This window comes from Aythya marila (genome assembly GCF_965140915.1).
Source record: "Aythya marila genome assembly, chromosome: 20".
In the NCBI taxonomy this organism is placed as follows: Eukaryota; Metazoa; Chordata; class Aves; order Anseriformes; family Anatidae; genus Aythya; species Aythya marila.
Genome location: NC_139061.1, coordinates 5,235,132 through 5,247,991, shown reverse-complemented (window position 1 = coordinate 5,247,991; position 12,860 = coordinate 5,235,132). Strand labels below are relative to the sequence as shown.

The following is a 12,860-nucleotide window of genomic DNA, read 5'->3' as shown; positions in this document are numbered from 1 at the left end:
TGTGGATAGGGGGGGACCCGTGGTCCACCACCCACCCTGGGAAAAAATAATATTATTAATGCATCACAAGGCGTGGAGGAACCCTCCATAGCTTGGGATGAAGCAGGGAGGAGAGGTTCCCTGTTTTCTTCAGCATCTTGTGCTTCACAGGGCTGCATTTTGGTGAGACCGAGCCCTTTCGCACAGAACCTTGGGGCAAATTGAGCCGTGCCCACCCCAGCCCCAAAGGCACACAGGTGCCTCTCAATTCATCCCTTGCAGGAAACACGAGATTGGATTTTTAAAAAAAATATGAAGGCATGGCATGAAAACAAATGGCAGCAAATCCAGAGGTTGGGTTTATTTGCCAGCAGGTCTGCGAGCCCTGGGGCTGGCTGCGAGCGATGCTGCAGCACTGCCACCCAGCCCAGCCCAAAACACGGCCCCGTCTCTTTGGCAACACTGAAAAATCCCCTGAGATTTTAAGCCGTGTGCGCACCCCGCATCTGCAGGAAGGGTTCATTCACAAACGTCACAGAAAACAACCCGAAATGCTCCAAAATCTCAAATCGGAGGAGGTTCCACAGCGCTCGGCCCCGTCCTGCCCAGGGAGGGGGTTGCTGGTGTTTGCACGCACGGAGGTTGAGCCCTGGGGACCCCACGTTCCCTGGGGGCTCTTGGGGACAATGCCTGTCCCGTTGGCAGTGGTGGGTGCAGTGGTTCAAGGTTTGTAAAAGGAACAAGGACTGTGTGGCCAGGCCGTCCTCATGAGCCTGTGTGCACGGACACGTCCATCTGTCCTGCTTGCCGTCTCTTGCACAGCTCAGCCTGGGCCCGTGGTTATGTCCAAATGTCTCTTTTCTTCTTGTTTTAACAGGAAAACATTCCCAGTCACTTGTTTAAAAAACACCCAAGTGTTACAGCACCCATGGGCAAGGCACTTCTCTGCCTGATCGCAGGAAAACAACAAATAAAGTAGCAACAAACAAGTCCTGGCTTGGAAGAAAGGCATAAAACAATCCTGAAAGTCATGAGAAACGGGCACAATTGCAGTCTCCATGTTTTCCCATGGGCTTTTCCTTTTTTTTTTTTAAAGAAACGCCTCCTCCCCAGCATCACAGCCCACCTGGCGAGGTCGGCCCTGCTGGGCTGGAGGCTGCCTGGTCCCAGCCACATCCCCGCAGCTCGGGGACGCCGCTTCGGGACCCCGAGAGCTGTCCTGAGACAGCAGGGCCCACGCTGAGGACCGAGATGGGGCTCAGCCCCCGTTTCATCCCAGCACACTCGGGAACGATGCTCGGCGGCGGCGGCGGGGCTCAGAAGAGGGCCTGCCCGCCGTTGGCGTCCCAGCAGCCCATCCACGGCAGCTGCGTGGCCCACTTGCCCGTGGCCACCACCCGCAGCTTGGCCTGGTCGAAGCGCCAGTACCGCTCGTCCCGAAAGAAGTAGACGGAGCCGTCGCGGTGCGCCAGGGCCCCCGTGGTGCCGGGGGGGACGCCGTCCCAGTCCCGCAGGCTGCGGGGGTAGTAGGGCTCCAGGGCGAGGCTCTCCTCGCTCGCCACGAAGTACTTGGCGCCCTTGAAGAGCACCAGGCGCCGGAGCCGCTGGAAGTAGAGGGCCGTGTCGGGGTGCCGGGGGAGGCCGCGGGCGCTGCACTTTTGGGGGAAGCCTGGCAGCAGGGTGGAGCCTTGGTAGCGCCAGCATCGGCCGCCTGGAAGAGAGGGGAGAGGGGGAAGAGCACAAAATGTGGTGAGGGGGACACGCCGGGGGCGGATCCGTCTGTCTCGGCCACAGAGGGGCCACCCAGCGCCCCGGTGACACGGCTGGCACCACCACGGGCACGTCCCCGTTGGGTTTCCCCATGGACCAGGCTGGGAAGAAGCAGCCCCCGGAGCATGAAGATGTGGTTGGGGGGGGACATGGGGCTCGCAGGGATGAAGTCGTTGTGCTGTGCTGCTGCCCTCGTGCTGGAGGAGGGATGGGGATGAAGGGTTTTGTCCATGGGTTGGGGAGAGGCTCCAGGTTTCTCCTGCCCTGTGCCCCCTCCATCCCATCCCACCCAAGGACACCTCCCTCCTGCTGCCACAGGCAGTGGGGTGGGGAAACTGAGGCAAGGTCACTCGGGGGGCTAAAGGGACAGCTGGGAACACAGCAGGGCCACCACGCTGTGCCCTAACCCTGGTGCAAACCTCACCCTCCTCCTGCAGAGCAGGACAGACAGCCCCACGTCCCTCCTGGGCTGGAAGAACCAAAACCCCCGCTGCAGCCAGAGGGATTGGGGCCAGCCCTGGCGCCCGGCCTCCCCGAGGAGCTGTGGCACTGCTCTGCCCCAAACAAAAGCCCCTTTCTGCTCACAGGCCGTGCCGGGTCAGGCCCCGCGGATGGGGGCTTTTGGCTCTCCCCCAGCCGGAGCAACAAAGCCCCCTTTCTGACGGGCTGGCGTGTGGTTTCCATGAAAAGCTCGGGCTGACCCCGGTGTCCTGGCTGCCTGGGCTGACCTTCCTCTGCCCCGCCAGCTGTGCCACCACCGGCAGCTTGCAGATGGCAGCAAGGCACCGGGCACGGGGCACGAATCACGGGCACCGTAACACTGTGCTCATCCAGCTGCCAGCAGCTGCGCATCTCCAGAGAGCATTTTCTCCCCAAAATGCATCTGCTTGGATTTTTAAACCTGTGCAAATGCTGCTCTCCAGAGGGGGGAAACTGAGGCACGGGGTGGCAGCACAGGCTGTGGGTGCTGTGTGGTTAACCTGTGACCAGCACAGCACCCAGGAGCCGGCACCCACAGCACCCAGCGACACCCAGCACCTCGGCACCACACCAGGCTTGGGGTGCAGGGGCAGACCCGGACGGACAGAGCAGCACAGGACAGACAGACACCGGCCACAGCCTGCGCCTCACTGACCTTTGAAGAAGTAGAAGCTGTGGCTGAGCGGGGAGCAGGCGCAGGCGTCGATGCCGGCGGGGAGGCCGGGCCAGCGGGCGTGCAGGGGCTGGGGCTGGCTGGCGTTGCCGCTGGCTGGCACCACCCAGAAGTGGCCGCCCTTGAAGATGTACAGGTTGTGGTCCACATCTGCTGGGCAAAGGGGGCCGTGAGGGCGAGAAGCACGGTGCCAAAATCCCAAATTCGGCCCCAGCCCGCTGCCCATCGCGTTCCGCATCGCCTCTCATCACCGCCACCACCCCCAGCCCTGTTGTGTTGGTGGTGCCCTCAGAGGGCTGAGGATCACACAAACCCTCCTGTCCCACCCTGTGGGCTTATCAGTGTGGGGAAAGGTCACTGGAGTGGTGTAGGGTTTTGGGATAGGGCTCACGAACACCCACCAGCAGTCACGGCGTCGAAGAAGGAGTGGCAGTAATAGGTGCTGGCGCCCTGCCGCTGCTGGTCCCCGCCGTACAGGTCCCCGCTCCAGTCCTGGAAGTGAGTGAAGACCCTTCCTGGCAGCTGGATGGCCGAGCCCCTGGAGGGCTTCCCTGGGATGGAGCAGGGTGAATCGTAGAGCAGGGCACAGAAGCAGGTTGCTCACAAGGCTGGCGAGCCATCAGAGGGCACCAGGTGCTCCGTGTCACACAGCCTGGCTCCTATCACCCTCCGTTTTGGTGGCAAAGACCCTTTGGTACCCCAAAAAATCACACACTGGCTTCTCCCTGGAGCATCCAGTACCCATCCTGCCCTCCTTGCAGCAGCCGTGAAGGGACAGGACCCATCCCCACCACGCACGGAGCCCTCACCCCCTGCACGGACCTGCTGCCATCCTGCTCCTCCCTCTCCACCCCGAGGAACGTCCCCAGGAGCAACCGACGTTTTGGGGAAGCGATGCTCACCGTACAAGTTCTGGATGGCCAAGATGTCATCCCAGCTGAGGACGAAGTCCTTGCTGAGCTTCTTGTAGTAGGGGGACATGAGGGCGCTCCGGGCGGGGGAGTGCTCCAGCCCCAGCGTGTGGCCGACCTCGTGCGCCACCACCACGAAGAGGTTGCGCCCCTTGCCGCTGCGCAGGGACCAGCGCTCGGCGCTGTCGAAGTGGGCTTCTCCACGGCGGGGGAAGAAGGCGTGGGCCAGGGCACCTCCTGGGGACGGGAGGGACGTCAGGGGGCTGTGGGGGCAGCACGCAGCCCCCGGTGTGAGCCCAGGGCAGGGGGGGCATGGGAGTGCTTAAATAGGCACCGATTTTGGCCCGGCAGCAGGGTTCCCAAAGGAAAACCAGCTTCCCGTGGCTATTTGTGCACCCACAAAACCAGTTGTGCTTGCTTGGAGGATGGGGTCAGTGCAGGGGGGGCTGCTTGGAGGCCACCAGCATGAGCACACCACGAGCATCCCAACCTGGGAGCTCCCAAGCTCTTGGGCCAGGACTCAGGACCCTCCATCCCCATCGCTCACAGCGTGGGCACCTCGGTAAGAGGGCCTGGGGGAACAAACCTGGCCTCCCCCCAGCCCCGGGAAGAGCCCCCGTTGTAAAAGAGAAGCTTACGAGGGGGGAGCGACCAGCACCTGGCCCATCGAAGGCGTTGCTGAGCCCGTCGTTGTGGTCCCCGTGGAAGAAGGTGAGGCGGATGTCGGCCGGGCCGTCGCGCGCTTCCCAAAAGACGAGCGAGGAGACGTTGCTCCAGAGCTCGAAGGCGGCCCGGACGGCCAGGCGCACCTCGTGCTGCGGCAGGTACGGCGGCCAGTTCACCACCCGGTACGTCAGGTGCCGCTTGTGCCACTTGCTGCCTGCGGGACGGGACGGGACGGGCTCAGCGCCACGGGAGGAGCTGGGCCACCCGGTTTGATCCCCCTGCCCTCGCCTTGTTGTGCTTCCCAGGGCTAAATCCAGCCCCTGCCCAGCTTCACGCCCAGAAGAGGCAGCCCAAGGATGGGCTTTCAGGGAGGCAAAACAAAGGCACCTCTGAAAACAGGAGGGGAAAGGGGAAAAGGATGGGGCGGATGCTGAAACCCAGGGGGAAATGAGGTGTCCGTGTACAGGGCTGGAGTTTCACCAGCCCCAAATCTCCCTGGCCTGCAGCAGCTCTTCCCTGCTTCCCCAAGCTCCCTCCCTGAACCTCAGCCTGTGCTTTTTTTATTATTATTATTATTTTTTTTTTTTTAAGGGAAATCTCCTTTCTTTTCCCTTTGCACATGCCATTTTAACACTCTGAGTATTGAGCTAAGGCAAGGGAAGCCAGGCCAGCCCTCCAGCAGACAGCGCTGTATTTCTGTATTTTCCCTGTTCCTAAAGGCACCTTGGCCACTCCGTTTCCTGCCAAAAATTTTGCCTGAATCCCACCCAGGGACACCCCTAAACCTTTGCTCACCATCTCCTTTCAAAGGACCATTTTCCCTGCACTGAAGCTCACCACTGTAAGCCTCCCACCATCCTCTGACCATGCATCGGGGCAGAGGCACATTCCTGCAGCTGCCATGCAGCATCCTGCCCCCCCAGGACCTCCAGCAGCTGGGCTGGGGGGGCTCACATCTGGCCGGGGGCGTGCAGGAGTGGGAGAGAAGCTGCGGGGCCACGCTGGGAATACGGGGGTGCCAGAGCTGGTGCCGAGGCGTGGGAGCAGCAACAGACCTCCAGCACCTGCGCCTGCTCCAGATGTGTGGGGAAGCCAAAGGATGAGGTTTCACAGCGCTCTGCAGACACCCGGGGGCAGCTCTGGCAGCCCCCTGCCAGCGTCCCCTTCTGTGGTCCGGAAGAACTGCTTGTTAGAGGCACGGCACCTCCATCCCAAAAGGGATGGGGCTGAGCTTTAAACTGGGACAGACCCCGCGTGGCAGGGGCCAGACACCTCCCTGGATGGTGGCAGCTCGGAGACAGCACCTGGACGTCCTGCCTGCCTGTCCCTCCACGGGCAGCCCCCCCAGACCATCGAGCAGGGACTTCCCCGGGAAGCCCAGCGCCGCCTGGCCCCGTCCCAGCAGCTCCCCGCCAGCTCTGGAGGCTTTCACAGCCCGGCAAGGCGGCCAGAACAAAGCCCTGCTACAGCACCGGGGTGTCCGAGCCCAGCAGGGTGCCGGACACGTGGCGGCGGTGCCGGTGACCTGGCCGAGGGTCCCGGCGCAGCTGGCAGCGGGCTGGCTCACAAAGCGCTTTGCTGGCTCAGCCGCGGCGGCTTCCTGCCCCTGGTCGGATAAACAGCCAGCTTAGCACAAAGCCTCCAGCCTTCCTGCCCGGCGCCGGGCTCCCCGGCCTCCCCTCCGCCCCGCCGGCACAGATGTGGTGCTGCTCCGTGCCTCTTGCCACCCTGTCAAGGAGCCTTTCGGGGCAGGGGCTGCTGGCCCCGCTCCTGCTCTGCCTCCAGCTCACTTGCTGTGGTCTCTCTGCCCACAATCACGTCCCGTGTGTCAGGGATTTGGATGGAAATCCAGGGGCACAGGGAGCACCAGGCTGTCCCCTGGGTCTGTCCCCCTGCGTCCGTCCCCCAGCACCAGCTGTGCCAGATGCAGAGGCAGCTTGGCACGGCGCTGAGCCCTGCCTTAATCTCACCCTCATTTTTCCCATGTCCCACGCACAGCTGGTCCCAGCCCTCTCGCTCTCTAGGAATCAGGCTATTCATCCACAAGAGCTCACGGGAGGCAAGAGGCCCAATCCTGCAGACCCATGAGCAAGAAAATCCGCTGGGAGCAGAGTCAGACCTCGTGTGCCTTTGCCCCGTGTCAGTCCTGATCCTCCGCACTGTGCCACCGGGGTCAGGGTGACCTGGAGGCACCGCAGAGCCATCAAGCTCTGCCTCCCGAATTGCTGAGCTTCCCCACGAGTGGGGCCTTGCTCCCCTTTCCACCACCGCCCTCGAGGCAGACTCCCCGAGCCCAGGCCCTGCGGGATGCCAACACTCACCGTGCTGTGCCGAGCGCCGGTGCCGCAGCGCAGCGGGGTGACCCCAGCTCTCCCCATCGCCCGTGCCGCACCGCGGGCGGCCCATCTGCCGCAGCGTGGGGGCGTCCAGGACCCCGCTGGGTGGGAGGTGGCTCACCCGCTGGAAATCCCTGCAAAGGAAGGGAGATGTCAGCACCCCGTATTTTAAAACAGCAGCGCCCCAGGTTCTGCGCCGGGCTCTGCCCTGCGAGCTTCGCGCCCTGCTGGAAGAAGAGCATTGGGGAGATAACGCCAGGCACTGCCAATCCCAAACCCTCTGAGCTCTTCCAGCCGGCCAGATCCTCGGCCTCGCTGCAGATATTATTGCAGCGGGGACAGCAGGCCATAAAAGGCAAATAACGCAGCGCCGTGAGGCTGCCAGCCAGCGGTGCTCCTCCGAAGGGCCGCTCGTGGGTTTGGCTCTGACAGCAGGCGAGCCCCGAGCGGCACAGAGCACCCCGCGGAGCAGTGCTGCAGAATGCTGGTGGTAAAACAAAAGGCTCCTACCTCAGCGCCGCCATGAACTCCACGGGGCTGTGCGGGCTGGGGCGTGCTGCTCCCAGGTAGCCGTACTTCTGCAGGAATTGCTGCGGGGAGACACAGGAGGATCACAGAGTTATTAGGGTTGGAAAAGAGCTCCCAGATATCTGGTCCAAGCATCCCCCTTCCACCAATGTCACCCACCAAACCCTGTCCACAAGCACCACGTCCAGCCTTCCCTTGAACACCCCCAGGGACGGTGACTCCACCACCTCCCCGTCCCAGTGCCTGACTGCTCTTTCTGAGAAGAAACATCTCCCAGTTTCCAACCTGAAATTAGAGGAGCAGCTCAGGGCGTGCGAGGGCGGAGGATAAAGATTCGGTGGGAAAGAGCGTGGCAAACCCAGGGCTGGGCAGAAATTCCTGCCTGTTGCTTCGTTAGACTTTTGTGATTCCCACGACATGAGCACACGTGCGCACGGCAGTGCTCAGACAGCTTTCTGTGCTTTTCACTCATTTTTGACGGCTCTTGGGTTTTTTGGCAATGACCCGACGCAGACAGAGCAGGGAACATTGCTGCCATGGATTCAAACCTGCTGCAACGGGGTTAGCAAAACCGCTTGCCCATCTCTAACAACCAGCAGCTCAACACACGGATTATAATCAGGGATTTCTGTGGATTTCACCAGGTCACCAGGGCCGGGTCGGGCAGGGTCAGGCCCCGAGGCTGTCCCCAAAAGGCTGCAGCCTCTCCCCGGCCGGGGCAGGATGTGCTGCTGAGCCGCAGACACACGCGGGGCGCGATGGGCTCTGCCAAACCATTCTTCTCCTTATCGTCCACTGAAATGGACGGAGATTGTCGGTCTGAACTTGCTCCAACACATAAACTGCATTTCAAAGAAAACAAGTGGCTGCCCCCGCTGCCCCCGGCTTGCTGAGGAGTTTAGCAGCAATATTCCCAGGAATGCTCCACGCCCGTCTTCCCCATCCCACCGGGGACGTTTGCTGCAGACCAACCCGCCTCCCCGCATCCTGTTAGCGCCGGGGCTAGGGGAAGGAGGAATGAAAAGGGCTGGGGATGAAAAGGGAAAGTGGCTCTGCTGCTTCCTTCATGCCGGCAGCACGGGGCAGCAGGGCTGCCTGCTTTGAACGCCTCCTCCCAGCCCATGCCATGGCAGGACAGAGGCAGGAGGAAGATGAGTGCTGGGTGCTCAGCGATGTCTGGAGGGGCAGAGACGTCTGCTCTTCTCTCTGGGGCTGGGTTTTTACAGCATTCCCCTCCAGAATTAGCAAACCACCAGCTACACCCATGGATGCACAGTGATAACCCCGAAAGGTCGCACCGCTGCTGGCAACTGAGGGCTGTGGAGCAGGAGGAAAAGTCCTGGGTCTCAAAAGCCCACCGTGGTGTAAGCTTCTCCTCCCACAGCTCTTTTTTCCCTCAGCACAACACGTCCGAGCTGTCTCCCCTCCTGTAACCTAACACAATCCCATCCTTGAAGCATGAAAATGGTTTTTCCCCGCCATGATCTCACGAAAACCCATCTGGCCGAGTCAGGGCGCGGGGCAGGAACGCAGCCCAGCAGCTGTGCTGTGCCGGCACCGAGCTGCTCGCATGCTGCTCACTGCTGTTACCATCCCCATTTCCTTGGGTGAGAAACTCAGCCCAAAGCGGGCCGTTTCCCTGCAGTTTCGGGACCGTTTCATGCTCAGGTTCTTGTGCACCATTATTTTACCACATTTTCTTCCACCTAACACCTGGCTCCTGGGATGCAGAGGTGTGCAGGCTCAAGACAAGTGGTTACTGTTATCCCCCGGTGATATCAGACCAGGAAAGAGCTAAAGGAAAGGGATGCACCGACCTCGCACTGTGTAAAGAAGGAATACAAAGTCCCCTGGAGCAGGGACTCCTGGGGGTGACAGAGGAACCGCAGAGCCCTGTGTCTCAGCACCTCTCACCCCAAGCAGTGCTCAGAGCCCCCCCGGCAGCTCCTGTGGCCCTGGTGCTGAGCCAGCAGCCGCGATGCTCAGCCCCGGCAAAACCCTCTCCCTCCTGCCCCGACGGGGAAGGGCTCCTCTCCATACAATGGGAGAAGAAAAACAGCAGGAAGCCAAGGGCTGAGCATTCCCGTGAAATATGCCCGGCTCCCCCTCCGCACGCGGGGAGGGAAACGAGAAGAGGAAAGGTCTGGCTGCCCGGGAGGCAGCGGAGCCTCGGGTCTGCAGGAGATGGAGGGGCCCTCCCCGGCCCCTGGCTCTCCACGGGGGCTGCTTACAGCCCTGGGAATGGGCTCTGCCGAGGGCTGCAGCCAAGGAAACACCTTGCCCTCGACCGCAGGCACCCCAGGTGGAAGCCGGCCAACAGCACGCACAAGCAGACCTCCCTCCTCGGAACCAGGATAACAACAGCTCAGAGACAGCAGGCTCCCGTCCCGCCCCCCCTCCGGACACATTTCTGGCCCGTTTCCACTGTTTAAGTACCAGAAACGCACGGACAAGCCTCTCCCCCTGCCTGGCAGGCAGCTCGTGCTGCCTGCGGTCCCTTCTGCTGCACCTGGACACAAAGCCCCTCTTCCCCCTCCGTTCCCCTGAGCACAGAGCGGTGTCCGAAGCGGATGGCTAACATTTTGTGCCTCGCTTTTGGAGGACATTGGCCACGTGGCGAAGCCAGCAGCATCCCAGCGAGGGATGCTGTGATCCCAGCCCAGGCTGAGCATCCCCAGCTCCATCCCGTAGCGTTTCACCACCAGGCATCACCACGAAGCTCTCCCTCGGTTCCCCCAATGCAGACACGATGGGGCCCGGCCCCGGGAGGCTGCAGCACGAGCAGGTTTTGGCAGGAGCGCCCGCAGGTCGCTGCCTGCCGGGATGCTGCAGCCTTCATCTCTCGCCGCTCTCTCTCGCCGCATTCCTGTCTGCGTTTGCAGCCCCTTAGGCAGAGCCCTCGCGTCTCTTTTGTTTAAGCGTGTGCGTAAGTGGATGTGTAAATATTATACACGCATACGTACAGAGACACACAAGAAGGGAAATTAGCAAGCACAGAGCTTGGCTTGCCTGCCATAGAAAGGGTGGGAGGCGGCGACCACACCAGCTAACCCCGTACGTCGACGAGGGGCTGATGAAACCCCCAGCCCTGCTGCTGTCACGCTCCCTGCTGTGCCTGATCCGGCCCCAAAGGCATCTCTTCTCCCACCCACACCCTTAAAACCTGCTTTAGCAGGGAATTATCCTCTTTCCCCTGAAGATGTGGAGCTGGGGAACGCCGTGTCCGGTGGGTTTTACGCTCCCTTACTCTTCCTTCACACTTGCCCTCCTCGAGTGGTGCAGCAGGGGTGCACCAAACACCCGGCTGCTTGGGCTGCTGAGCACCGAGAGTGCTCACCAGGGCAGCAGAGATGCTGTGGGACAGGACGAAATATTGCATCACCTAAGAGAAAACAAGCACCGGGGGCTGAAACACACCACGGCACAGAAGCTGACGGAAAATGACCCAAAGCACTCAGGGAAGTTTTTCCGAAGGTGAATAGCAGAGCGGCTGACAAACCAGTCTGAGCACGCAGACTGGTTGTGCTCTCCTGTCTGAGGGGACAACGAGAGAGAAAGGAAAGAAGACATTTGGTCTTTGCCATAACCAGGGTGGAAACAGGGAGCAGGAGTGCGGCACGCTCACACCGCACCGTGCCGTGAGGGCAGCGCCAGGAGAACCCCTCTGCTCCTCTGTTTGCACTGCTGAAGGTAGAAACCTGCTGAGGCCATAGTAGGACCACTCTGGGGAGGTTTTTCTTCCCCTTATGTCAATCAGAAGGAAAACGCGAGGTGCCCCTTTCAGGAGCATCCCACCTCCACACCCATGCCATGGAAGAGCTCGTCCAGATGCCAACACAGAAAGTGAGCCCCGGGTTTGCCAAGGTGGAAGGGAGAGCCTGAGGCTGTGCCACTGCAACACCACACAGGGAAGGAGAAAGGATAAAAAAAATCAAAATAAAAACCAGAAAGGAGAACGCCCCAGTCCCTTCTCGCTCTCCATTTCCATTCCCCACTTTTCTCAAATTTCACACCGATTTTTCCTCCGGCCACCACACACCTGTACCTTCAAACACAATCCCTGCAGGGACTTCATCGCCCTTGGCACCAAAACCACGGGGACACACGCTTTGCTCTGTGCCGGGACAGCACAAACACACACACACACCGTGTCTTTTAAAGACCTCTGGCATGGGAGCAGCTCGGGCACCGCGTACCTGCTGCCTCCCCATCCCAGCAGTGCTCCCGCACGAGCCAGGTCTGCCGAGCTACGTGCTGTCCAGCACCGGACCTCCTCCTGTCTGCGGTCTGCACATAACGAGACGGTTTAATATAAATGTGCTTCGAATTAAATATCCAAGCTATTTTTTTTTTTAAGCTGCCGTCGTAACAAATGCAATGAAAACAAGGGCACGAGCCAGGAACTTAACCCAACTGGATGCTTTCTGAGACATTCGCATCTAGGTTCACACAGCCCATTGTTGCTAGCACGGGCTATTTTAAAAGCTATGAAAAAAAAAAAAAAAAAGAGAGAAATAACTTTAGAAGTGAAGTCTGATGTTACACGAGAATTTCGGCTTCCACTGACGAGCCGGCTGAACAGCTCCGTGGATTTGGCCAAGCTTCCTTACCCCAGCCTCCAGGCGTTTATTTACCCAGCAGGTTTATCCCGGGGGCACCTCGCATCGCTGCGGGGCACGGAGGCACCGGGGCAGCTCCCCAAGCCCCCAGACACCACGGGTGGGGATCTATCAGCCCTGGCCTTACAATCTGTGGGGTTTACAGAGCTGGTTTCACTCCCTTCAGGCAGAGCTTCACCAGCTTTAGGATGTCCGTGCAGCAGGGACCACGAGCCAGCACCCCAAGGCTGAAACCCCCCAACCCCAAGGGGACGCCACGAGGGACACAAACACCCCCCAAAGACCCCATACACACACTCTCCACCCATATCCAGCCTCTCTGGAGCCGAAGCAGCCCCCAGCCCCCAGCCCCAGCTCCAGCAGCCCCAGCCCGGACCCCCCGGACCCCCCCCCGGCCGCCGCCGCCGCCCTACCTCCGCCTGCCGCCGCCGGCTGCCTCCCACCGCCGCCCTCCCGGCCGCCAGCAGCCCCAGCAGCAGCACTGCCCTCAGCACCACGGCCATGGCCGTGCCCCTTCTCCTGTCCCTGCTCCTGCCCGTGCCGCCGCCGCTGCTTCTCCCCCGGTGCCGGTCCCGGCTCCGCTTCTCCCCGGCCCGGCCCCGGGGGCGGCCCCGGCCCGCCCCTCCCGCAGGGCTGGGCTCCTCCGCACCCCCCCCCCTCCCTCCTACCTCCCCCGGGGTCCCCCCTCGTCTCCTTCATCCCTCCTGTAATCACCGAAGCCGTGGGGACCACAAAGAGACCCCCCCCAAACCCCCGGATCCCCTCACGCTGCAGGGTGTGGGGCTGAGGGGGGCGAGCCGTCACCACCGAAATTTTATAAATCAGCCTGGGGCAGGGGTCGTGCCCGTGGTTGGGGGGCACCGGGGGGCTCTAAGGGCACCCCTAAGGCACCGGCACT

The 12,860-nt window shown here is 61.4% G+C and overlaps 1 protein-coding gene across 1 annotated transcript; it reads right to left on the bottom strand.

Moving 5' to 3' along the window:
- Positions 1–216: 216 nt before the first annotated feature.
- Positions 217–12,503, bottom strand: MMP28 (matrix metallopeptidase 28). Its single transcript, XM_082776602.1, has 8 exons — positions 12,376–12,503; positions 7,326–7,405; positions 6,801–6,949; positions 4,472–4,693; positions 3,805–4,050; positions 3,304–3,453; positions 2,885–3,052; positions 217–1,690 (listed from the first exon to the last, which is right to left on the bottom strand). The coding sequence occupies exons 1-8, from the start codon at positions 12,463–12,465 to the stop codon at positions 1,296–1,298; spliced, it is 1,500 nt and encodes a 499-aa protein (XP_082632728.1). The 5' UTR covers positions 12,466–12,503; the 3' UTR covers positions 217–1,295.
- Between the last annotated feature and the right edge of the window lie 357 nt (positions 12,504–12,860).

Coding starts and splice junctions, on each gene's coding strand:
- MMP28 (XM_082776602.1), bottom strand. CDS start 12,465: ATGGCCGTGGTGCTGAGGGCAGTGCTGCTGCTGGGGCTGCTGGCGGCC. Junction 3,454..3,804: donor GGCCATCCAGAACTTGTACG/GTGAGCATCGCT, acceptor GCTCCATCCCAG/GGAAGCCCTCCAGGGGCTCG. Junction 3,053..3,303: donor CTTCGACGCCGTGACTGCTG/GTGGGTGTTCGT, acceptor TTTGCCCAGCAG/ATGTGGACCACAACCTGTAC.